Source organism: Ascaphus truei, chromosome 22 (genome assembly GCF_040206685.1).
Source record: "Ascaphus truei isolate aAscTru1 chromosome 22, aAscTru1.hap1, whole genome shotgun sequence".
Taxonomy (NCBI): domain Eukaryota; kingdom Metazoa; phylum Chordata; class Amphibia; order Anura; family Ascaphidae; genus Ascaphus; species Ascaphus truei.
Window position 1 is genome coordinate 5,988,977 of NC_134504.1, and position 25,657 is coordinate 6,014,633.

The 25,657-nt window shown below is 56.8% G+C and overlaps 2 protein-coding genes across 11 annotated transcripts in view; both read left to right on the plus strand.

Annotated features, from left to right (window-relative positions):
• Positions 1 to 336: 336 nt before the first annotated feature.
• On the plus strand, positions 337 to 19,381 carry FBF1 (Fas binding factor 1). 10 transcript variants are annotated; one of them, XM_075579764.1, is made up of 14 exons: positions 337 to 364; positions 2,539 to 2,627; positions 2,914 to 2,941; positions 5,616 to 5,657; positions 6,145 to 6,232; positions 8,513 to 8,567; positions 9,952 to 10,002; positions 10,109 to 10,241; positions 11,339 to 11,422; positions 12,197 to 12,310; positions 12,405 to 12,543; positions 13,438 to 13,571; positions 16,281 to 16,381; positions 19,242 to 19,381. In XM_075579764.1, the coding sequence occupies exons 2-14, from the start codon at positions 2,625 to 2,627 to the stop codon at positions 19,257 to 19,259; spliced, it is 990 nt and encodes a 329-aa protein (XP_075435879.1). In that variant the 5' UTR covers positions 337 to 364; positions 2,539 to 2,624; the 3' UTR covers positions 19,260 to 19,381. The 10 variants fall into 10 exon arrangements, with proteins under 10 accessions (XP_075435879.1, XP_075435886.1, XP_075435877.1 ...); XM_075579762.1 differs by lacking the exon at positions 337 to 364 and adding an exon at positions 371 to 583; XM_075579763.1 differs by lacking the exon at positions 337 to 364 and adding an exon at positions 371 to 541.
• Positions 19,382 to 21,537: 2,156 nt separating this feature from the next.
• The window catches only part of UNC13D (unc-13 homolog D), a 6,758-nt gene continuing 2,638 nt past the window's right edge, over positions 21,538 to 25,657 (plus strand). The window contains exons 1-2 of the mRNA XM_075579620.1: positions 21,538 to 21,656; positions 23,974 to 24,056. Of these exons, the coding sequence (XP_075435735.1) occupies positions 21,538 to 21,656; positions 23,974 to 24,056 (202 nt within the window). The remainder of the gene's footprint in view (positions 21,657 to 23,973; positions 24,057 to 25,657) is intronic.

Sequence of the window (25,657 nt, forward strand, 5' to 3'; positions counted from 1 at the left end):
TGCTGACGAGGGTCAGAATGGACATTAGAACCCGATGTGCTGGACCTGGCATTGTGTGTGTGTGTGTGTGTGTGTGTGTGTCACTGTGTGGGTCAGTGTGGAGAAACTGGGTGTAGTTTACCAATATGGGGTCCCCTCTCCCTGGGGATGGACTAAAGTGACCATCCCCCCCCCCCCCCCCCCCCCAAGCTCAGAGATAACAGCTGGACCCCAGGACATTCTCTGTAACCTCCTCCCCACTGAATGTGCTTCTGCAATCTGCATGGGGACTTCACTGCAGCCAGTGGGAACTACAACTCCCATGATCCTTGGCGGTTGAGAACCCGGAAGTGGTTGGGTAAGGGGGCTGTGTGAGTGGCGGTTGGTATGTAATTGTGTGTAACACAGCTGCGGGTTTGTGTGTGACACGGGTTATGTGTGCGTGTGAGGGACACGGGTTATGTGTGCGTGTGAGAGACACGGGTTATGTGTGCGTGTGAGGGACACTGTGTGGGGCAGGGACCGGAAACCATGGCAACGGAGAGACGCCTCCAGGGAGAGTGTGAGAGTCACACACACACACACCCACACCAGCACAGAGACAGTGAGTGTCACACACACACCCCAGCACAGACTGTGTGTGACACTCGCACAACCAAGCACAGGGAGACAGCGAGTGTAACACACACAACCCAGCACAGAGACAGTGAGTGTGACACACACAACCCAGCACAGAGACAGTGAGTGTGACACGCACAACCCAGCACAGACAGTGAGTATTACACACACACACACACACACACACAACCCAGCACAGACAGTGAGTATTACACACACACTCACACAACCCAGCACAGACAGTGAGTATTACATACACACTCAACCCAGCAGAGAGATGGTTAGTGTGGCACACACACAACACAGAGCCAGTGAGTGACACGCACACACCCACACACACACACACACACACACACACACACACACACACACACACACAGGGAATGAGAAACACACGCACTGAGAGGGAAACATATACATACACACACACTGAGAGAGAACCCCACACAGAGACAGTGAGAGAGACAGAGACATACACATACACACTGAGAGAGAACCCCACACAGAGACAGTGAGAGAGACATACACACACACACACACACACACACTGAGAGAGAACCCCACACAGAGACAGTGAGAGAGACATACACATACACACTGAGAGAGAACCCCACACAGAGACAGTGAGAGAGACATACACACACACACTGAGAGAGAACCCCACACAGAGACAGTGAGAGAGACATACACATACACACTGAGAGAGAACCCCACACAGAGACAGTGAGAGAGACATACACACACACACTGAGAGAGAACCACACACAGAGACAGTGAGTGTGACCCCCCCCCAGCACAGAGACAGTGAGTGAGACCCCCCCCCAGCACAGAGACAGTGAGAGAGACATACAGAACCCAGTACAGACAGTGAGTGTGACCCCCCCCCCAGCACAGAGACAGTGAGAGAGACATACAGAACCCAGTACAGACAGTGAGTGTGACCCCCCCAGCACAGAGACAGTGACTGTGACCCCCCCCAGCACAGAGACAGTGAGTGAGCCCCCCCCCAGCACAGAGACAGTGAGAGAGACATACAGAACCCAGTACAGACAGCGAGTGTGCCCCCCCCCCAGCACAGAGACAGTGAGAGAGACATACAGACAGTGAGTGTGCCCCCCCAGCACAGAGACAGTGAGAGAACAATACAGAACCCAGTACAGACAGTGAGTGTGACCCCCCCCCAGCACAGACAGTGAGTGAGACCCCCCCCAGCACAGAGACAGTGAGTGAGACCCCCCCCAGCACAGAGACAGTGAGTGAGACCCCCCCAGCACAGAGACAGTGAGTGAGACCCCCCCAGCACAGAGACAGTGAGTGAGACCCCCTCCCAGCACAGAGACAGTGAGTGAGACCCCCCCAGCACAGAGACAGTGAGTGAGACCCCCTCCCAGCACAGAGACAGTGAGTGAGACCCCCCCAGCACAGAGACAGTGAGTGAGACCCCCCCAGCACAGAGACAGTGAGTGAGACCCCCCCAGCACAGAGACAGTGAGTGAGACCCCCCCGCACAGAGACAGTGAGTGAGACCCCCCCAGCACAGAGACAGTGAGTGAGACCCCCCAGCACAGAGACAGTGAGTGAGACCCCCCCCAGCACAGAGACAGTGAGTGAGACCCCCCCAGCACAGACACAGTGAGTGAGACACCCCCCCAGCACAGAGACAGTGAGTGAGACCCCCCCAGCACAGAGACAGTGAGTGAGACCCCCCCCCCAGTACAGAGACAGTGAGTGAGACCCCCCCCCAGCACAAATACAGTGAGTGAGACCCCCCCCCAGCACAGAGACCATGAGTGTGACCCCCCAAGCACAGAGACAGTGAGTGAGACATACACACACACGAGTGAGAAGGTCGGAGAGATGAGATGGAGTGAGAGTCACACACAGAGAGCGACACACCCTGTGCCCGCCACTGCGCATATGACCTCCTGACCTGTCTTGCAGGGGCGCTGTCACTACCGGTGACTGCAGGGTCGTCACCCGCAGGGCGACCGGACCTGAGCTAAGGGAACAGACTCCAGACACGAAGCATGGTGCGTAGCGTTAGCGAGGGAATACACGGGCACAACCCCCTGTAACCCTCACCCTGCAGTGCACTGCAGGCACCTCTGGGAGTAGGACCTCAGGAGTTGGGTTATCCGAGGGGAAGGTTACCTGTGGCCCGAGATGTAATGACAAAGTGGCATGATAAATGTCGCACTGAATTCTGGGAGCCTCTTTCTGAGGGCTCGGGCCTCGCGCTTACTTATCTGTGTCTTTAGTTGTCAAAGAATTAGAATAAAATAATATAATAGTTTCTTTGTGTATTTTTCGCTTTAGGCCGCTAGAAGTAAGAAGGGAATGAAAGGTGAGACATTATTCCCTCACACTAATAACCATCCTCTCTTCCCAGCGATCTCTTCCTCTCTTCCCAGCGATCTCTTCCTCTCTTCCCAGCGATCTCTTCCTCTCTTCCCAGCGATCTCTTCCTCTCTTCCCAGCGATCTCTCCTCTCTTCCCAGCGATCTCTTCCTCTCTTCCCAGCGATCTCTTCCTCTCTTCCCAGCGATCTCTCCTCTCTTCCCAGCTATCTCTTCCTCTCTTCCCAGCGATCTCTTCCTCTCTTCCCTGCGATCTCTTCCTCTCTTCCCTGCGATCTCTTCCTCTCTTCCCAGCGATCTCTTCCTCTCTTCCCAGCGATCTCTTCCTCTCTTCCCTGCGATCTCTTCCTCTCTTCCCTGCGATCTCTTCCTCTCTTCCCTGCGATCTCTTCCTCTCTTCCCAGCGATCTCTTCCTCTCTTCCCTGCGATCTCTTCCTCTCTCCCCTGCAATCTCTTCCCAGCGATCTCTTCCTCTCTTCACTGCGATCTCTTCCTCTCTTCCCAGCGATCTCTTCCTCTCTTCCCAGCGATCTCTTCCTCTCTTCCCAGCGATCTCTTCCCAGCGATCTCTTCCTCTCTTCCCAGCGATCTCTTCCTCTCTTCCCAGCGATCTCTTCCTCTCTTCCCAGCGATCTCTTCCTCTCTTCCCAGCGATCTCTCCTCTCTTCCCAGCTATCTCTTCCTCTCTTCCCAGTGATCTCTTCCTCTCTTCCCAGCGATCTCTTCCTCTCTTCCCAGCGATCTCTTCCTCTCTTCCCAGCGATCTCTTCCTCTCTTCCCAGCGATCTCTTCCTCTCTTCCCAGCGATCTCTCCTCTCTTCCCAGCGATCTCTTCCTCTCTTCCCAGCGATCTCTTCCTCTCTTCCCAGCGATCTCTCCTCTCTTCCCAGCTATCTCTTCCTCTCTTCCCAGCGATCTCTTCCTCTCTTCCCTGCGATCTCTTCCTCTCTTCCCTGCGATCTCTTCCTCTCTTCCCTGCGATCTCTTCCTCTCTTCCCAGCGATCTCTTCCTCTCTTCCCTGCGATCTCTTCCTCTCTTCACTGCGATCTCTTCCTCTCTTCCCTGCGATCTCTTTCTCTCTTCACTGCGATCTCTTCCTCTCTTCCCTGCGATCTCTTCCTCTCTTCCCTGCGATCTCTTCCTCTCTTCCCTGTGATCTCTTCCTCTCTTCCCTGCGATCTCTTGCTCTCTTCCCAGCTATCTCTTCCTCTCTTCCCAGCGATCTCTTCCTCTCTTCCCTGCGATCTCTTCCTCTCTTCACTGCGATCTCTTCCTCTCTTCCCAGCGGTCTCTTCCTCTCTTCCCAGCGATCTCTTCCTCTCTTCCCAGCGATCTCTTCCTCTCTTCCCAGCGATCTCTTCCTCTCTTCCCAGCGATCTCTTCCTCTCTTCCCAGCGATCTCTTCCTCTCTTCCCAGCGATCTCTTCCTCTCTTCCCAGCGATCTCTTCCTCTCTTCCCAGCGGTCTCTTCCTCTCTTCCCAGCGGTCTCTTCCTCTCTTCCCAGCGATCTCTTCCTCTCTTCCCAGCGATCTCTTCCTCTCTTCCCAGCGATCTCTTCCTCTCTTCCCAGCGATCTCTTCCTCCCTTCCCAGCGATCTCTTCCTCTCTTCCCAGCGATCTCTTCCTCTCTTCCCAGCGATCTCTTCCTCTCTTCCCAGCGATCTCTTCCTCCCTTCCCAGCGATCTCTTCCTCCCTTCCCAGCGATCTCTTCCTCTCTTCCCAGCGATCTCTTCCTCCCTTCCCAGCGATCTCTTCCTCCCTTCCCAGCGATCTCTTCCTCCCTTCCCAGCGATCTCTTCCTCTCTTCCCAGCGATCTCTTCCTCCCTTCCCAGTGATCTTTCTCCCTTCCCAGCGATCTCTTCCTCTCTTCCCAGCTATCTATTCCTCTCTTCCCAGCTAATCCCTTACTATACATTCTTCTACCCCTCCTTACATCTCACCCTAATATCTCACTATACCCCCCTCTGCCCCTCCTTACATCTCACCCTAATCTCTCACTATACCCTCCTCTGCCCCTACTTACATCTCACCCTAATCTCTCACTATACCCCCCTCTGCCCCTCCTTACATCTCACCCTAATCTCTCGCTATGCACCATCCCGACTCTTGCGTTCTGCTCAAGGATGTCTTCTCTCTACCCCCTTTGTATCTAAAGCCCTCTCCCGCCTTAAACTTTTCTCACTGACTGCCCCACACCTCTGGAATGCCCTTCCCCTCAGTACCCGACTAGCACCCTCTCTATCCACCTTTAACACTCACCTTAAAACACACCTCCTTATCGAAGCATACGAGTAGCTCCGTGGCTGATACTATCCACGATACATAAACCGTGGCCCCCTGCAGACACACTTACCAGCACACCCTCCAACTGTCTCTGTACGTTCTTCCTACTTACATATTAGAGTGTAAGCTCTGCGGGGCAGGCACTCCTTTTCCTAATGTTACTTTATGACTGAAGCGCTTATCCCCATTACGTGTTATATTATTATATCCCGTGTTACTGCTGTGACGCGCTGCGTACTGGGACCGCGCTACCCTCTCCCTCTCCTCCCTCTTTCCTTCTCTCCCCTCCTCTCCTTCTCCCCCTCTCGTCTCTGTCCTGCCCTCCATGGTGCCTCTCTCCTCTCTGACCGTCCCCCCTGCTGTGTCTCTCCAGGATCCATTGACGATGTCCTTGGAGATCTTCTTGGGGACAATGGTAACGGGGCGCCTTATTTAATCCTTTCTCCAGTAATCTTACTTTGGATCCTTCATTGTACTCTTTGTAGCTCTGAGCACTCCTCTCTCCCCCTCTCTCCCCCCCTCTCTCTCTCCCCATCTCTCTTTGCACCGATCTTACTCCCCCCTTTCTCTCTTCCCCACTCTCTCTCTCTTTCCCCCCTCTTTCTCTCTCCCTCCACCTCTCTTTCCACCGATCTCTTTCCCCCCCAATCTCTTTCCCCCCGATCTCTCTCCCTCTCTTTCCCCTCATTTTCTCCCCTTGCCCTCCCTCTCTCCCCCCTCTCTCCCCCTCTCTCTCCCCCTTTCTCTCCCCCTCTCTCTCCCTCTATGTCCCCCTCTCTCTCCCCCTCTCCCTTCCGCTCTCCCCCTCTCCCTTCCCCTCTCTCTCACTGAGCCCCTCTTTTTCTCCCTCTCTCACTATCTCCCTCTCCCCTCTCCCCTTTTTATTTGCGCTCTCCCTACAGATCCATCTCCCAGCAAACCGTACAAAGCGTCTCCGCTGACCTCTGACCCCCTCCGCAGACCCCGAGCCACTGTCCTGTCCGGCAAGAAGTGAGATTATCTTTCTTTCTGCTTTTTATAATACAATACGATACATTTCCAGAACCCGGGCATATTACTCTGCCCGGTAACGGGTCCCAGACCCTCCTGGTGCTGACGAGGACCAGAAGGGACATTAATTAGAACCCGGTGTGCTGGACGCGGCATTGTGTGTGTGTGTGTCAGGAGTGAGTCTCGCTGGCCAACTCCAGTCCTCACGGTCAGGTTTTCAGGATATCCCTGCTTCAGCATAGGGGGGTGCAGTCATTATGACTGAACCATCTGTGCTGAAGCAGGGATATCCTGAAAACCTGACCTCTTGGTGGCCCTTGATACTGGAGTTAGCCACCTCTGGTGTAGAGTTATGGGGCCCCTTATCTCGGGGATAGAATAAGGTGACCCCGTGACCTCAAGGATGTTAGGTGGGTTCTAATTATTGTGTGTGTATATATCTATCTTTCCATCATCATCATCATCTGTCTCCCCGCTGCTGGATGAAGCCTCCCCAGTGATCCCCCAGGTCCTGCGGTTACAGCCTCTCTTCTCCACGTCGCTCCCACACATTCCCTCATCCCATCCTCCCCATCCCGTGTCTCCCCACTGCTGGATGAAGCCTCCCCAGTGATCCCCCAGGTCCTGCGGTTACAGCCTCTCTTCTCCACGCCGCTCCCACACATTCCCTCATCCCATCCTCTCCAGCCCGTGTCTCCCCGCTGCTGGATGAAGCCTCCCCAGTGATCTCCCAGGTCCTGCGGTTACAGCTTCTCTTCTCCACGTCGCTCCCACACATTCCCTCATCCCATCCTCTCCAGCCCGTGTCTCCCCACTGCTGGATGAAGCCTCCCCAGTGATCTCCCAGGTCCTGCGGTTACAGCCTCTCTTCTCCACGTCGCTCCCACACATTCCCTCATCCATCCTCTCCAGCCCATGTCTCCCCACTGCTGGATGAAGTCTCCCCAGTGATCCCCCAGGTCCTGCGGTTACAGCCTCTCTTCTCCACGTCGCTCCCACACATTACCTCATCCATCCTCTCCAGCCCGTGTCTCCCCACTGCTGGATGAAGTCTCCCCAGTGATCTCCCAGGTCCTTCGGTTACAGCCTCTCTTCTCCACGTCGCTCCCACACATTCCCTCATCCCATCCTCTCCAGCCCGTGTCTCCCCGCTGCTGGATGAAGTCTCCCCATTGATCCCCCATGTCATGCGGTTACAGCCTCTCTCCTCCACGTCGCTCCCACACATTCCCTCATCCCATCCTCTCCAGCCCGTGTCTCCCCACTGCTGGATGAAGTCTCCCCAGTGATCCCCCAGGTCCTGCGGTTACAGCTTCTCTTCTCCACGTCGCTCCCACACATTCCATCATCCATCCTCTCCAGCCCATGTCTCCCCACTGCTGGATGAAGTCTCCCCAGTGATCCCCCAGGTCCTGCGGTTACAGCCTCTCTCCTCCACGTCGCTCCCACACATTCCCTCATCCCATCCTCTCCAGCCCGTGTCTCCCCACTGCTGGATGAAGCCTCCCCAGTGATCTCCCAGGTCCTGCGGTTACAGCCTCTCTTCTCCACGTCGCCCCCACACATTCCCTCATCCCATCCTCTCCAGCCCGTGTCTCCCCACTGCTGGATGAAGCCTCCCCAGTGATCTCCCAGGTCCTGCGGTTACAGCCTCTCTTCTCCACGTCGCCCCCACACATTCCCTCATCCCATCCTCTCCAGCCCGTGTCTCCCCACTGCTGGATGAAGCCTCCCCAATGATCTCCCAGTTCCTGCGGTTACAGCCTCTCTTCTCCACGTCGCCCCAACACATTGTCTGATCTCATCCTCCCATCTTACGTTTGGTCATCGTCTTGGTCTTTTAATCTCTCTTGGGATCCAGTCGAGAACCTTCTCTGTCCAACGATGGTCATTCCTTCTTGCGATGCGCCATTTTAATTTCTTCCCTCCATGCGATGATGTCACAGACTTTTGAACCCATTCTTTTGTCCCTGCCTCTTCGGGGGAATACTTTGCATATACCGTATATAATACCGAAGTAACAATCCCAAAATAATTTCGGGGTGGGCGAGAAAAAGTATTGTCATCAACAGCGCCATGGCGTAATGAGGAACGCTCCTATTAAGATCTCAGCAGGAGTAATAACTATTCATAGCGGGATTGTTAGAAATGGGTGACCACGTATGTAGCGCTGGGGAGGGCGAGTCTGGGAGATGGTTATCTCTGCCCTGAAGAGCTTGCGCTCTAGGATGTGTGGCGCGTGTTGGTCTCTCATGTCACTGTCCCCCCCACCCATGGCAGGTCACTGCTGGATGACACCTTCTTCAGTCAGCTGGCGAAGGAGGCGGCGGCGGAGGTGAGAGGGGCCTGGGGAGGAGGGCGGGATGAGTCCCTGTAATAGGATGAAACAGACACTCTCCTTATTACATACACACATATAATAATAGCTTTATTTCATAGAGCGCTTAACAATTACAGGATAGAGCGCGGTTTGCAGCACATAGGACTGTTTCAGACAGAGGTAGGGTGGCCAGGCGGCTTCTCCACAAATGCTGGACACAATGGAGAAAAGAGCGACGTGCCCGAGACACACATCTCTCCTCTCCATGCTGTTTCCTCCTCTCCTTGGCCACACCCCCAGGCTCCTGACACCTCCTCCTGATTGGCTGCTGCTGGGTAATGCAGCCAATCAGGATGGAGGAAGCTGTCTAACAGCCCTGCTCGGGGAAATCCCGCGACCACCCCAAGCCGGTCAGGTCACTATGTCCAGAGAGGTAATACCGGTATACACATACACGACCAGAGAGGTAATACCGGTATACACATACACCCAGAGAGGTAATACCGGTATACACATACACGCCCAGAGAGGTAATACCGGTATACACATACACGTCCAGAGAGTAATACCGGTATACACATACACGCCCAGAGAGGTAATACCGGTATACACATACAGGCCCAGAGAGGTAATACCGGTATACACACACACGCCCAGAGAGGTAATACCGGTATACACATACACACCCAGAGAGGTAATACCGGTATACACGTACACGCCCAGAGAGGTAATACGGTATACTCATACACGCCCAGAGAGGTAATACCGGTATACACATACACGTCCAGAGAGGTAATACCGGTATACACATACACACCCAGAGAGGTAATACCGGTATACACATACACACCCAGGGTATACACATACACACCCAGAGAGGTAATACCGGTATACACATACACGCCCAGAGAGGTAATACCGGTATACACATACATGTCCAGAGAGGTAATACTGGTATACACATACACACCCAGAGAGGTAATACCGGTATACACGTACACGCCCAGAGAGGTAATACCGGTATACACATACACGCCTAGAGAGGTAATACCGGTATACACATACACGCCCAGAGAGGTAATACCGGTATACACGTACACGCCCAGAGAGGTAATACCGCTATACACACACACGCCCCAGAGAGGTAATACCGGTATACACATACACGCCCAGAGAGGTAATACCGGTATACACATACACGCCCAGAGAGGTAATACCGTTATACACATACACACCCAGAGAGGTAATACCGGTATACACATACACGCCCAGAGACGTAATACCGGTATACACATACACGCCCAGAGAGGCAATACGGAGGTGTGGCATCACCCTGACGTGTTCCTTAGCCTCCAGCACTGACAGGGTTAAATAGCCATGTAACTCTTTCCGTGTGCAGGAGTCGGATGTCTCTGAAGCCGACCCTCAGATTCTCCTTGACAGAATGAAGGTAACACAGACAGCCCCCTTCCGCTATGTCTGGGGTCTAACGGGGAGGGATTGTAACCCCTCACGTACCTGCTACCCTCCCTTTCTCTCCCTTCCCCCCCTCCCAGGATATGGATGACATGGACGCAGAGATATTCGGCGGGAAGAAGCCGAAATCGGCCCCCGCAAAGGATTCTGGGATGAGCCGGAGTGTGGAAGTAGAGCCGAAACCTGAAGAGAAGACGACGGGAGCCAAGAGAGGTGAGAAGGAGGGAGCGAGGAGAGGTGAGAAGGAGGGAGCGAGGAGAGGTAAGAATGAGGGAGCGAGGAGAGGTGAGAAGAAGGAGGCGAGGAGAGGTGAGAAGGAGGGAGCGAGGAGAGGTGAGAAGAAGGAGGCGAGGGGAGGTGAGAAGGAGGGAGCGAGGAGAGGTGAGAAGGAGGGAGCGAGGAGAGGTGAGAAGAAGGAGGCGAGGAGAGGTGAGAAGGAGGGAGCGAGGAGAGGTGAGAAGGAGGGAGCGAGGAGAGGTAAGAAGGAGGGAGCGAGGAGAGGTGAGAAGGAGGGAGCGAGGAGAGGTGAGAAGGAGGGAGCGAGGAGAGGTGAGAAGAAGGAGGCGAGGGGAGGTGAGAAGGAGGGGAGCGAGGAGAGGTGAGAAGGAGAGAGCGAGGAGAGGTGAGAAGCAGGGAGCGAGGAGAGGTGAGAAGGAGAGAGCGAGGAGAGGTGAGAAGGAGGGAGCGAGGAGAGGTGAGAAGGAGGGAGCGAGGAGAGGTGAGAAGAAGGAGGCGAGGGGAGGTGAGAAGGAGGGAGCGAGGAGAGGTGAGAAGGAGAGAGCGAGGAGAGGTGAGAAGGACGGGAGCGAGGAGAGGTGAGAAGGAGGGAGCGAGGAGAGGTGAGAAGAAGGAGGCGAGGGGAGGTGAGGAGGGAGCGAGGAGAGGTGAGAAGGAGAGAGCGAGGAGAGGTGAGAAGGAGGGAGCGAGGAGAGGTGAGAAGGAGAGAGCGAGGAGAGGTGAGAAGGAGGGAGCGAGGAGAGGTGAGAAGGAGGGAGCGAGGAGAAGTGAGAAGGAGGGAGCGAGGAGAGGTGAGAAGGAGAGAGCGAGGAGAGGTGAGAAGGAGAGAGCGAGGAGAGGTGAGAAGGAGGGAGCGAGGAGAGGTGAGAAGGAGAGAGCGAGAAGAGGTGAAGAGGGGGCGTAATGCCGCGCAGAGGGGGTGTAACGACGCGCAGAGGGGGTGTAACGCCGCGCAGAGGGGGGCGTAACGACGCGCAGAATAATGCGTTGCACGCCCCTCTGGCAGGGAAGGGGTTACACTATGTAACAGGTGTCACTGCCGGGGTGATTGTGACACGGACGTCCTATCCCAGGACACTCGGCCCCTGAGAGCGAGCAGAAGCCCCCCCCTGGCCCCGCGGGGCCGGCACGGCCGTTCAAGAGATTCTCCTTTGATGGTGAGTAACGGCAGCCGAACATTATCCGTATTGTTATGTATCTCACCACTCACTGTGTTACTCTGGAGTATCACAGGGGGGGGCTGTCTACAGGGGGATGGGGGGGACGTGTCTGCAGGAGGGCACTGTGTGCAGGGGGATGGGGGGGCTGTCTGCAGGGCGATGTGTGTGTAACACTCCCTGCGTAGTTATAGTGCAGTGTGTGTGTGTGTGTGTAACACTCCGTGCGTAGTTATAGTGCAGTGTGTGTGTGTGTGTGTGTAACACTCCGTGCGTAGTTATAGTGCAGTGTGTGTGTGTGTAACACTCCGTGCGTAGTTATAGTGCAGTGTGTGTGTAACACTCCGTGCGTAGTTATAGTGCAGTGTGTGTGTGTGTAACACTCCGTGCGTAGTTATAGTGCAGTGTGTGTGTGTAACACTCCGTGCGTAGTTATAGTGTGTGTGTGTGTGTGTGTGTGTAACACTCCGTGCGTAGTTCTAGTGCAGTGTGTGTGTGTGTATGTAGTTATAGTGCAGTGTGTGTGTGTGTGTAACACTCCGTGCGTAGTTCTAGTGCAGTGTGTGTGTGTGTGTATGTAGTTATAGTGCAGTGTGTCTGTGTGTATGTAGTTCTAGTGCAGTGTGTGTGTGTGTGTATGTAGTTATAGTGCAGTGTGTGTGTGTGTATGTAGTTATAGTGCAGTGTGTGTGTGTGTGTATGTAGTTATAGTGCAGTGTGTGTGTGTGTAACACTCACTCCGTGTGTAGTAGCCTGTGCCCCCCCCCCCCCCAGACGTGGAGGACCCCCTCGCCGGACTCCTGTCTGATGAAGATGAGGCAGTTGCCAAGAAGACGCCGTCACCAGGAACCAAAGCCCCCCAGGAGCCGTCCCCCGTGAGGGCCACAGGTGAGGGCCACGGAGGATAGGCACACCGCGACTGTAATCTTAGGCCCGCTGTTCTAGAGGTGACAGGCTCCGTGTCTCCGTACCCCGTTTTCAGCCGCCCCTCTCCCCGCCCCGGTGAGACCCTCTCCAGCCGCGCGCAGGAAGGACGATCTGACCTTCGAGGAGGACACAGACGACCTCATGGATGCTTTGGGATTCGGGGACAGCCCCGAGGGACCCCAGAAAGAGGAGGGGTAAGAATGCAATCGTGGGGTGGCAGGGGGGGTCTTATCTCCAGGCAGTTATGGGGTTAACCTCCCCACTCTCTCCCCACAAAAAACAGATGTATCGCACTGTAATATGAGAGGTTGCAGTACGTTGAGATTCATTACTAACCCCTCGTGTTTGTTTTTCTGCATAAGCCTGTCCGCTCCCTCTGTATAACACAGCTGGGGAACAGGACAGGTTTGTGCCGTTCCTGAACAAGCAGAAGCCAGATTATTCCGGAATCTCCGCGCACTGCAGTCTCCTCTGATTTTTGGTAAATGACTGTAAGAGGCGTGTGCGGAGGTGCACACAGGGAGACAGTTTGGGGGAAATTAAAGCATGGCTTTATTTAGCCTGTCCCTTTAAACGATGCACAGCATATATACATAAACAAACAGCCTACCCCTGTGTAAGGGCTAACTCGCTTCCCCAGTCTCTATCTGCAAGGCTGGCAGGAAACGCCCCTTACCAGCCTCTCACCCCAAAGTCTCAAGAGGTAACTCAAAGCCGGAGGCCCTTCAGGTCAGTCCCCTGGGTCTGGGTAGGAGTCTGCTTGAGGGGCCAGCCTCTGGTAGGTTCCTGCACCCTGGAAGAGAGGTCTCTTCCCTTGGTGTCTTTAAATCAGCACAGTCTCCCCCCGTGTGCTCAAGAGTCTCTCGGTTAGCAGGAGGCTTTTACACTGGTCTGATTAACCAGGTGGAGACTGGTTAATTGTCTTTCGCTGCAATTAACCAGCTCCTTGCTGGTTTCCTCAGACCACTGAGGCTTTCTAGTGCAGCCTCATTGGGACCGGGTTAATTCCCTGTTACAATGACACGTAGAGACGTTGCTTGCCTGTAATTAGTCGGCGTTAATGATTAACGGTCCCCCCCCCCCCCCAGCGCCGCCCCGCGCCCTGCCCGGTCCAAGCTAGACGAGCTCCTCGGACGGGGGACGTCACCCAAACTGCTGGAAAGACCCCAGACCGGGGAGAGGAAGGAGTTCAAACTGGACCCCAAGTACCAGAAGCAGCCGGGTAACCTACTGACGCGTGACCGCGAAAACGAACTGCGCACACGCAGCGCTGGGTGTATTAAACAGGATCCTTCAAGGCAACGACACCCCAAAAGTGACCCGTATTTCTTGAGACGTCTTAAAGTTCTGAACATTGAAACACAGGAAGTCCTCATGCTGTCATGTGTATGATGTGACGAGAGGGACGCGGAAGAGTGACGAGGGGGGGCGCGGAAGAGTGACGAGGGGGGGGCGCGGAAGAGTGACGAGGGGGGGTGCGGAAGAGTGACAAGGGGGGGGCGCGGAAGAGTGACGAGGGGGGGCGCGGAAGAGTGACAAGGGGGGGCGCGGAAGAGTGACGAGGGGGGGTGCGGAAGAGTCACGAGGGGGGGCGCGGAAGAGTGACGAGGGGGGGTGCGGAAGAGTGACAAGGGGGGGCGCGGAAGAGTGACAAGGGGGGGCGCGGAAGAGTGACAAGGGGGGGCGCGGAAGAGTGACGAGGGGGGGTGCGGAAGAGTCACGAGGGGGGGTGCGGAAGAGTGACGAGGGGGGGCGCGGAAGAGTGACGAGGGGGATGGAAGAGTGACGAGGGGGGTGGAAGAGTGACGAGGGGGGCGCGGAAGAGTGACGAGGGGGATGGAAGAGTGACGAGGGGGGTGGAAGAGTGACGAGGGGGGCGCGGAAGAGTGACGAGGGGGGCGCGGAAGAGTGACGAGGGGGGCGCGGAAGAGTGACGATGGGGATGGAAGAGTGACGAGGGGGATGGAAGAGTGACGAGGGGGGCGCGGAAGAGTGACGAGGGGGGCGCGGAAGAGTGACGAGGGGGGCGCGGAAGAGTGACGATGGGATGGAAGAGTGACGAGGGGGGTGGAAGAGTGACGAGGGGGGGCGCGGAAGAGTGACGAGGGGGGCGCAGAAGAGTGACGAGGGGGGCGCGGAAGAGTGACGAGGGGGGGGCGGAAGAGTGACGAGGGGGGGCGGAAGAGTGACGAGGGGGGGCGGAAGAGTGACGAGGGGGGGGCGGAAGAGTGACGAGCAGGGGGCGGAAGAGTGACGAGGGGGGGGCGGAAGAGTGACGAGGGGGGGGCGGAAGAGTGACGAGGGGGGGCGGAAGAGTGACGAGGGGGGGCGGAAGAGTGACGAGCAGGGGGCGGAAGAGTGACGAGGGGGGGGCGGAAGAGTGACGAGGGGGGGGCGGAAGAGTGACAGGGGGGGGGCGGAAGAGTGACCAGGGGGGGCGGAAGAGTGACCAGGGGGGGCGCGGAAGAGTGACGAGGAGGGGGCAGAAGAGTGACGGGGGGGGGCACGGAAGAGTGACGAGGGGGGGCGCGGAAGAGTGACGAGGGGGATGGAAGAGTGACGAGGGGGGTGGAAGAGTGACGAGGGGGGCGCGGAAGAGTGACGATGGGATGGAAGAGTGACGAGGGGGGTGGAAGAGTGACGAGGGGGGCGCGGAAGAGTGACGAGGGGGGCGCGGAAGAGTGACGAGGGGGGCGCGGAAGAGTGACGAGGGGGGCGCGGAAGAGTGACGATGGGGATGGAAGAGTGACGAGGGGGGTGGAAGAGTGACGAGGGGGGCGCGGAAGAGTGACGAGGGGGGCGCGAAGAGTGACGAGGGGGCGCGGAAGAGTGACGAGGAGGGAGCGGAAGAGTGACGGGGGGGCGGAAGAGTGACGAGGGGGGGCGGAAGAGTGACGAGGGGGGGCGGAAGAGTGACGAGGGGGGGCGGAAGAGTGACGAGCAGGGGGCGGAAGAGTGACGAGGGGGGGGCGGAAGAGTGACGAGGGGGGGGGCGGAAGAGTGACAGGGGGGGGGCGGAAGAGTGACCAGGGGGGGCGGAAGAGTGACCAGGGGGGGCGCGGAAGAGTGACGAGGAGGGGGCAGAAGAGTGAGGGGGGGCGCGGAAGAGTGACGAGGGGGGGTGGAAGAGTGACGAGGGGGGGCGCGGAAGAGTGACGAGGGGGGCGCGGAAGAGTGACGAGGGGGATGGAAGAGTGACGAGGGGGGGCGCGGAGAGTGACGAGGGGGGGGCGCGGAAGAGTGACGAGGGGGGGCGCGGAAGAGTGACGAGGGGGGTGGAAGAGTGAGGAGGGGGATGGAAGAGTGACGAGGGGGGGTGCGGAAGAGTGACGAGGGGGGCGCGGAAGAGTGACGAGGGGGGCGCGGAAGAGTGACGAGGAGGGAGCGGAAGAGTGACGATGGGGGCGGAAGAGTGACGAGGGGGGGCGGAAGAGTGACGAGGGGGGGCGGAAGAGTGACGAGGGGGGCGCGGAAGAGTGACAGGGGGGGGCGGAAGAGTGACGAGGGGGGGTGCGGAGAGTGACGAGGGGGGCGCGGAAGAGTGACGAGGGGGGCGCGGAAGAGTGACGAGGAGGGAGCGGAAGAGTGACGATGGGGGCGGAAGAGTGACGAGGGGGGGCGGAAGAGTGACGAGGGGGGGCGGAAGAGTGACGAGGGGGCGCGGAAGAGTGACGGGGGGGCGGAAGAGTGACGAGCAGGGGCGGAAGAGTGACGAGGGGGGGGCGGAAGAGTGACAGGGGGGGGGGCGGAAGAGTGACCAGGGGGCGGAAGAGTGACCAGGGGGGCGCGGAAGAGTGACGAGGAGGGGGCAGAAGAGTGACGAGGGGGGGCGCGGAAGAGTGACGAGGAGGGGGCGAAGAGTGACGGGGGGGGGCACGGAAGAGTGACGAGGGGGGCGCGGAAGAGTGATGAGAGGGACTTGTTTTGACAGAGAAAGAAGACACGTGGGGGACGAGGACTTCGCCTTCGGCTCCTACCAGCCCACACTGGAGTCCAGTCCTGAGGGGCGTAATTCCGCCGCATGTCTGTCCGGTAACCGATCCCCCCCCCTGCCGGAGATACAGCCGGCCTGTACCCTGCTGAACCTCTCCTCCACCCTCTGAACCTCTCTCTCTCCTCCGCCCTCTGAACCTCTCTCTCCCTCTGCCCGCTGAACCTCTCTCTCCCCTCTGCCCGCTGAACTCTCTCCCCTCTGCACGCTGAAACTCTCTCTCCCCTCTGCCCGCTTGAACCTCTCTCTCCCCTCTGCCCGCTGAACCTCTCTCCCCTCTGCCCGCTGAACCTCTCTCTTCCCTCTGCCCGCTGAACCTCTCTCTGCCCGCTGAACCTCTCTCCCCTCTGCCCGCTGAACCTCTCTCTCCCCTCTGCCCGCTGAACCTCTCTCTCCCTCTGCCCGCTGAACCTCTCTCTCCCCTCTGCCCGCTGAACTCTCTCTCACCCCTCTGCCCGCTGAACCTCTCTCTCCTCCACCCTCTGAACCTCTCTCTCTCCTCCACCCTCTGACCTCTCTCTCCCCTCTGCCCCGCTGAACCTCTCTCTCCTCCACCCTCTGAACCCTCTCTCTCCTCCACCCTCTGAACCTCTCTCTCCCCTCTGCCCGCTGAACCTCTCTCTCCCCTCTGCCGCTGAACCTCTCTCCCTCTGCCCGCTGAACTCTCTCTCCCCTCTGCCCGCTGAACCTCTCCTCTCCCCTCTGCCCGCTGAACCTCTCTCCCCTCTGCCCGCTGAACCTCTCTCTCCCTCTGCCCGCTGAACCTCTCTCTGCCCGCTGAACCTCTCTCCCTCTGCCCGCTGAACCTCTCTCTCCCCTCTGCCCGCTGAACCTCTCTCTCGCCCTCCGCCCGCTGAACTCTCCTCCGCCCGCTGAACCTCTCCTCCGCCCGCTGAACCTCTCCTCCGCCCACTGAACCTCTCCTCTGCCCGCTGACCTCTCCTCTGCCCGCTGAACCTCTCCTCTGCCCGCGGAACCTCTCCGCCTGCTGAACCTCTCCTCCACCCGCTGGACCTCTCTCTCCTCCGCCCGCTGAAACCTCTCTCTCCTCCGCCCGCTGAACCTCTCTCTCCTCCGCCCGCTGAACCCTCTCTCTCCCCTCCGCCCGCTGAACCTCTCCTCCGCCCGCTGAACCTCTCCTCTGCCCGCTGAACCTCTCTCTCCCCTCCGCCCGCTGAACCTCTCCTCCGCCCGCTGAACTTCTCTCTCCGCCCGCTGAACCTCTCTCCGCCCGCTGAACCTCTCTCTCCCTCCGCCCGCTGAACCTCTCCTCCGCCCACTGAACCTCTCCTCTGCCCGCTGAACCTCTCCTCTGCCCGCTGAACCTCTCCTCCACCTGCTGAACCTCTCCTCCACCCCGCTGGACCTCTCTCTCCTCCGCCCGCTGAACCTCTCTCTCCTCCGCCCGCTGAACCTCTCTCTCCTCCGCCCGCTGAACCTCTCTCTCCTCCGCCCGCTGAACCTTCTCTCTCCTCCGCCCGCTGAACCTCTCTCTCCTCCGCCCGCTGAACCTCTCTCTCCTCCGCCCGCTGGACCTCTCTCTCCTCCGCCCGCTGGAACCTCTCTCTCCTTCCCCTCTCTCACTTGGTACGATGGATCTCTCTCTTTCCCTTCTCCACCTCACCGTATTTCTCTGTTTCTTTTCATTTTCCTCTCTCTTTGTTCAGGGTGTCTCCTTGTCTCTGTCTCTGCAGCTGCCCGTGTCTCTGTCTCTGCAGCTGCCCGTCTCTGTCTCTGCAGCTGCCCGTCTCTGTCTCTGTAGCTGCCCGTGTCTCTGTCTCTGCAGCTGCCCGTCTCTGTCTCTGTAGCTGCCCGTGTCTCTGTCTCTGCTGCTGCCCGTGTCTCTGCAGCTGCCCGTCTCTGTCTCTGTAGCTGCCCGTCTCTGTCTCTGCAGCTGCCCGTGTCTCTGTCTCTGCAGCTGCCGTGTCTCTGTCTCTGCAGGCTGCCCCGTGTCTCTGTCTCTGTAGCTGCCTGTGTCTCTGTCTCTGTAGCTGCCAGTGTCTCTGTCTCTGCAGCTGCCTGTGTCTCTGTCTCTGTAGCTGCCAGTGTCTCTGTCTCTGCAGCTGCCTGTGTCTCTGTCTCTGTAGCTGCCCGTGTCTCTGTCTCTGTAGCTGCCCGTGTCTCTGTCTCTATAGCTGCCCGTGTCTCTGTCTCTGTAGCTGCCTGTGTCTCTGTCTCTGTAGCTGCCAGTGTCTCTGTCTCTGTAGCTGCCTGTGTCTCTGTAGCTGCCCGTGTCTCTGTAGCTGCCTGTGTCTCTGTCTCTGTAGCTGCCAGTGTCTCTGTCTCTGTAGCTGCCTGTGTCTCTGTCTCTATAGCTGCCAGTGTCTCTGTCTCTGTAGCTGCCTGTGTCTCTGTAGCTGCCAGTGTCTCTGTCTCTGCAGCTGCCAGTGTCTCTGTCTCTGTAGCTGCCAGTGTCTCTGTCTCTATAGCTGCCCGTGTCTCTTTATTTTATTGCCAACATGCATTTTCTGTTTCTCATCTTAATCCCTATCTCTCTCCCTCCCTGTCTCTCCCTCCCTGTCTCTTTCTCCCTCCTTGTCTCTCCCTCCTCCCTGTCTCTCCCCCTCTCTTTCTCCTTGTCTCTCTCTCTTTCTCCCTCCCCCCTCTCTTTTCTATTTTTCTCTATTCTCTATCCCTGTCTCCCCATCTCCCCTCCCTCTCATCACTCCCTGCCTCTCTCTCCCTGTCTCCCCATCTCCCCTCCCTCTCCCCATCTCCCCTCCCTCTCTCACTCCCTGTCTCTCTCTCCCTGTCTCCCCATCTCCCTCTCCCCGTCTCCCCATCTCCCCTCCCTCTCTCACTCCCTGTCTCTCTCTCTCCCCGTCTCCCCATCTCCCCTCCCTCTCTCTCTCTCTTCCTGTCTCTCCATCTCTCCTCTGTATCTCTCTCTTTGTCACACAGATTCTCCGCAGAGGGTAATGACAATTTGAAATCCGACACAAGGTCTCACCCCAGCACCCCGGTGACCCGGAGCCCAGTTCGGGCCGAGAGGAGCAGGGCGGACTGGCTGGGTCTGAAAGACGATGACCTCCCGGACCTGACCCCTCCCGCCCCCGTCAGAGGGTCCCCACGAGTTTCCGCGGTAACCCCCAGCCCGGCCAGCCAGCCACCCTCCGGAACCAAGCCAGGGGACGGAACTGGACCCAACCTAGAACCAGCCAGTCTGAGCCGGTCACTGGGAAACAAGAGGATGACGGGTGGCTGGCCAGTGCCCTGACCCGCAAGAGAACCCAGAAACAGGAGAAAGGAGCGGAGGAGAGAGTCCGGAGTGAGACCGGACAGGGAGAGACACCCGGAACTCGGAGCAGGTGAGACCATCTCCTGGGCTAGAGCAGGTGAGACCAACTCCTGTTCTAGAGCAGGTGAGACCAACTCCTGTGCTAGAGCCGGTGAGACCAACTCATGTTCTAGAGCAGGTGAGACCAACTCCTGTTCTAGAGCAGGATAGACCAACTCCTGTTCTAGAGCAGGATAGACCAACTCCTGTTCTAGAGCAGGTGAGACCAACTCCTGTGCTAGAGCAGGTGAGACCAACTCCTGTTCTAGAGCAGGTGAGACCAACTCCTGTGCTAGAGCAGGTGAGACCAACTCCTGTTCTAGAGCAGGTGGGACCAACTCCTGTGCTAGAGCAGGAGAGACCAACTCCTGTGCTAGAGCAGGTGAGACCAACTCCTGTGCTAGAGCAGGTGAGACCAACTCCTGTGCTAGAGCAGGTGAGACCAACTCCTGTGCTAGAGCAGGTGAGACCAACTCCTGTGCTAGAGCAGGTGAGACCAAACTCCTGTGCTAGAGCAGGAGAGACCAACTCCTGTGCTAGAGCAGGTGAGACCAACTCCTGTGCTAGAGCAGGAGAGACCAACTCATGTTCTAGAGCAGGTGAGCCCAACTCATGTTCTAGAGCAGGTGAGACCAACGCATGTTCTAGAGCAGGAGAGACCAGCTCCTGTTCGAGTGCCGGTGAGGCAACTCCTGTTCTAGAGCAGGCACGTGTCGCTCTTGTTCTAGAGCAGGTGTGACCAGCTCTTGGTCTAGAGCAGACGGGGACCACTCCAGTTCTAGAGCAGACAAGGCCTGATCCTGTTCTAGAGCAGGCGATACACGCCTCTGTTCTAGAGCAGACGAGTCTACCTTTTGGTTCTAGAGCAGGTTTGTGTAACTTCTGTTCTAGAGCAGACTAGACCAGCTCTTGTTCTAGCACATGTGAGACCCGCTCCTGTTCTAGAGCAGGTGAGGCCAGCTCCTCTTCTAGAGCAGTGGATCTCCGCTTGTGCTCCTTAGAATCCTGTTGTTCCGTGAGACCTCACCAGGGCCAGAGTGTGAGGAATAGCAGAGTGGGACAAAGGTGTGCGGAGGAACAGAACGAGAAGTAGGGGTTAGTGACAGGGCCGTGTGTGAGGGACAGTCCTGGAAGTGAATAAGTAAAGGTGACTCACACCCTCTCTCTCTAGCGCTCCGGTCACTTCCCAGCAGCTGGACATCACCAGGACCGTGAGGGAGACCACGCCGGCCACTGCCGAGGTCTCTGGGTATGTGCCATGTACATCTTCGTTCCTGCGGCGGTCCTCTTGTTCTAGAGCAGGCGTGACCAGCTTTTGGTCTAGAGCAGACGGGGACAACTCAAGTTCTAGAGCAGACGAGGCCCGATCCTGTTCTAGAGCAGGCGATACACGCCTCTGTTCTAGAGTAGACGAGTCTACCTTTTGGTTCTAGAGCAGGTTTGTGCAACTTCTGTTCTAGAGCAGACTCGACCAGCTCTTGTTCTAGCACAGGTGAGACCCGCTCCTGTTCTAGAGCAGGTGAGGCCAGCTCCTGTTCTAGAGCAGTGGATCTCCGCTTGTGCTCCTTAGAATCCCTGTTGTTCCGTGAGACCTCACCAGGGCCAGAGTGTGAGGAATAGCAGAGTGGGACAAAGGTGTGCGGAGGAACAGAGCGAGAAGTAGGGTTAGTGACAGGGCCGTGTGTGAGGGACAGTCCTGGAAGTGAATACGTAAAGGTGACTCAACCCTCTCTCTCTAGCGCTCCGGTCACTTCCCAGCAGCTGGACATCACCAGGATCGTGAGGGAGACCACGCCGGCCACTGCTGAGGTCTCTTGGTATGTGCCCATGTACATCTTCGTTCCTGCGGCAGTTCCACGCGTGTTGTGCAGCACTGTGCACACTGTCAGATCTACATCAGGATAACATGTAATTACACACATGGGTGTCACTGTCCCCGCCCTCACAGGTCTCCTTTGCCCTGGGAAGGCCCCCGAAAAGTCGTCGTACCCCTGCAGCGGGAGCACCTATCTCCAGACGAGAGGAAAACCCTCCGACAGGTACAGCCAGAGGCCGGCGTACACCACAAGTGTCCTCCACTGCAGCCCAACACAAACCCGAACCCCTCCCTATAACTCCTCCCTATTACCCCATATAACCCCTCCCTATTACCCCATATAACTCCTCCTATTATCCCATATAACCCCTCCTATTACCCCATATAACTCCTCCTATTGCCCCATATAACCCCCTCCTATAACTCCTCCTATTACCCCATATAACCGCTCCCTATAACTCCTCCCCTATTACCCCATATAACCCCTCCTATTACCCCATATAACTCCTCCTATTACCCCATATAACCCTTCCCTATAACTCCTCCTATTACCCCATATAACTCCTATTACCCCATATAACCGCTCCCTATAACTCCTCCTATACCCAATATAACCCCTCTCTATTACCCCATATAACCCCTCCTATTACCCCATATACCCGCTCCCTATAACTCCTCCCTATTACCCCATATAACCCCTCCCTATTACCCCATATAACTCCTCCTATTACCCCATATAACCCCTCCTATTACCCCATATAACTCCTCCTATTGCCCCATATAACCCCTCCCTATAACTCCTCCTATTGCCCCATATAACCCCTCCTATAACTCCTCCCTATTACCCATTAACTCCTCCTATTGCCCCATATAACCCCTCCCTAACTCCTCCTATTACCCCATATACCCCCTCCCTATAACTCTCCTAATTACCCCATATAACCGCTCCCTATAACTCCTCCTATTACCAATATAACCCCTCTCTATTGCCCCATATAACCCCTCCTATTACCCCATATAACCCCTCCCTATAACTCCTCCTATTACCCCATATAACCCCTCCTATTACCCCATATAACCGCTCCCTATAACTCCTCCCATTGCCCCATATAACCCCCCCCCCCACATCTCCTGTCTCTCACATCCCCCCACATCTCCTGTCTCTTCACATCCCCCCCACATTTCCTGTCTCTTACCCCCCACCCCCCACATCTCCTCTCTCACCCCCCCCCCCACATCTCCTGTCTCTCACATCTCCTGTCTCTCATATCCCCCCCCACATCTCCTGTCTCTCACATCCCCCCCCCCACATCTCCTGTCTCTCAGATCCCCCCCCCAACATCTCCTGTCTCTCAGTTCCCCCCCCCCCCCAACATCTCCTGTCTCTCAGATCCCCCCCCCCCCCCCAACATCTCCTGTCTCTCAGACACACTGATCTCCTTACTCTCAGATCCCTGGATCTCCTGTCTCTCACATCCCCCCCCCCCTCCCCACATCTCCTGTCTCTCAGATCCCTGGATCTCCTGTCTCTCACATCTCCTGTCTCTCACATCCCCCCCCCCCTCCCCACATCTCCTGTCTCTCAGATCCCTGGATCTCCCTGTCCTCTCACATCTCCTGTCTCTCACATCTCCTGTCTCTCACATCCCCCCCCCCCCTCCCCACATCTCCTTACTCTCAGATCCCTGGATCTCCTGTCTTTCAGCTCCTGCCTCACACCCCCCGAACCTCACAGAGCCGCTGTCCAGGTCAGTGCATATTAAGGAGAAATGGCTCCTAACTCAACCCCATTTATAACAGGATAGAGACCGGGGGGGTCCCGTCCCCCAGAACACAACCCCATTTATAACAGGATAGAGACCGGGGGGGGTGTCCCCATCCCCAGAACACAACCACCATTTTTCCAGCACCGGGACCCCTCGGTGATATATCGATGAGATATCATTGGATGATATGACACTAGGTTTTTTTTGTTTGCCTTCCTCTGGATCAATAAGTAAGTATAGATATAGGATAAAGTATCTGTTGTCTAAATTTAGCACAGGTTGAACTTGATGACGTACGTCTTTTTTCAACCTCATCTACTATTAACTATGTAACTCTGTAGCTTCCGCTGCTGCCAGGGATTCTGGGTAATGAGCACTGTGTCTCCATTTTAAGATGGATCCCCTATAAGCGTCCCCCCGCCGCATTACACAGCTTTTCAGCACAGCCTGGGTTACAGAAGTGCAGAGCCAGCAAACCTACTCAGAGACAGCCTTGCAAACTTTTGGGTCTCATCAGCGTGACGCTGGTTATACTGGCTTTGCCATGTGAAGCTGGGAAGTGGCTGCAAGGTCATACATGTCATAGGTCATATAGGTCATACATGTCATAGGTCATACATGTCATAGGTCATATAGGTCATTACATGTCATAGGTCATATAGGTCATACATGTCATAGGTCATACATGTCATAGGTCATATAGGTCATACATGTCATAGGTCATATAGGTCATACATGTCATAGGTCATACATGGTTTTTCTTTCCGTACATAGAAGATTTTTGTCAACGAATGACCGAGAAGGCGTTAAATTGCTGAGTGCTTTGGGTCGGTCGGACTGGAAGGACAAGTGGAACGGCAAGCTTTAACCGCTTCCGTGCTGGTGGCGTCGGCAGCCGGCGCAGAAGCAGTTAAAGGCGTGTTTAGGGCCACCAGACTTGTTCCGAAGGGTCACTAACCCCTCGGGTGCTGGGGCGGCCCTGGCAGTGACAGGGTTAAGTGACGCGCAAGTCCCTCTCTCCCCGCCTGCAGCCGGCGCGCTCCGCGGAGAGACGGCCGAGGGAGGACGGCAGTGACAGCCACGCGGACCTCCTGCCGGCGCAGAACCGGGTCTTGGAACTGGAGGCACAGGTACAGGGCGCGGGGGGCAGGGGTCCCCATATATAAAGGGGGTGGGGACCCCATATATACAGGGGGTGGGGACCCCATATATACAGGGGGTGGGGACCCCTATTTATACAGGGGGAGTGGGACCCCATATATACAGGAGGGGTGGGACCCCTATATGTACAGGGGGAGTGGGACCCCTATATATACAGGGGGAGTGGGACCCCATATATACAGGAGGGGTGGGACCCTTATATATACAGGGGGAGTGGGACCCTTATATATACAGGAGGGGTGGGACCCCTATATGTACAGGGGGAGTGGGACCCCTATATATACAGGGGGAGTGGGACCCCATATATACAGGAGGGGTGGGACCCTTATATATACAGGAGGGGTGGGACCCCTATATGTACAGGGGGAGTGGGACCCCTATATATACAGGGGGAGTGGGACCCCATATATACAGGAGGAGTGGGACCCCATATATACAGGGAGTGGGACCCCATATATACAGGAGGGGTGGGACCCCATATATACAGGGGGAGTGGGACCCTTATATATACAGGGGGAGTGGGACCCCTATATATACAGGGGGAGTGGGACCCCATATATACAGGAGGAGTGGGACCCCATATATACAGGGAGTGGGACCCCATATATACAGGAGGGGTGGGACCCCTATATATACAGGGGGAGTGGGACCCTTATATATACAGGGGGAGTGGGACCCCTATATATACAGGGGGAGTGGGACCCCATATATACAGGAGGAGTGGGACCCCATATATACAGGGAGTGGGACCCCATATATACAGGAGGGGTGGGACCCCTATATATACAGGGGGAGTGGGACCCTTATATATACAGGGGGAGTGGGACCCCATATATACAGGAGGAGTGGGACCCCATATATACAGGGAGTGGGACCCCTATATATACAGGGGGAGTGGGACCCCATATATACAGGAGGGTGGAGTCACCATATATAAAGGGTTTGTGGTCCCCCATACATACGGGGAGTGGGGTTACCCATATATACAGGGGGAGTGGGACCCCCATATATACAGGGGTGGTCCCCTATATATACGCGTGTGTCCTGCAGGTGCGGAAGCTTCAGCTGGAGAGGGAGCAACAAAACCTCTTACTGGAGACTCTGCGACAGCGACAGAGCGAGGACCTGGAGGTGATAGAGAGCGCGCACAGGTAACGTGTACCCCCCCCCCCCCCAACACAGGTACCGTGTACCCCCCCCCAACACAGGTACCGTGTACCCCCCCCCCAACACAGGTACCGTGTACCCCCCCCCCCAACACAGGTACCGTGTACCCCCCCCCCCCCCCAACACAGGT

Bases quoted from the DNA above. Each gene is read 5' to 3' on its own strand.
- FBF1 (XM_075579764.1), top strand. The intron at 2,942-5,615 runs GTGAGACATTAT...GTGTCTCTCCAG, and splicing joins AAGTAAGAAGGGAATGAAAG to GATCCATTGACGATGTCCTT. The intron at 10,003-10,108 runs GTAACACAGACA...CCCCCCTCCCAG, and splicing joins TTCTCCTTGACAGAATGAAG to GATATGGATGACATGGACGC.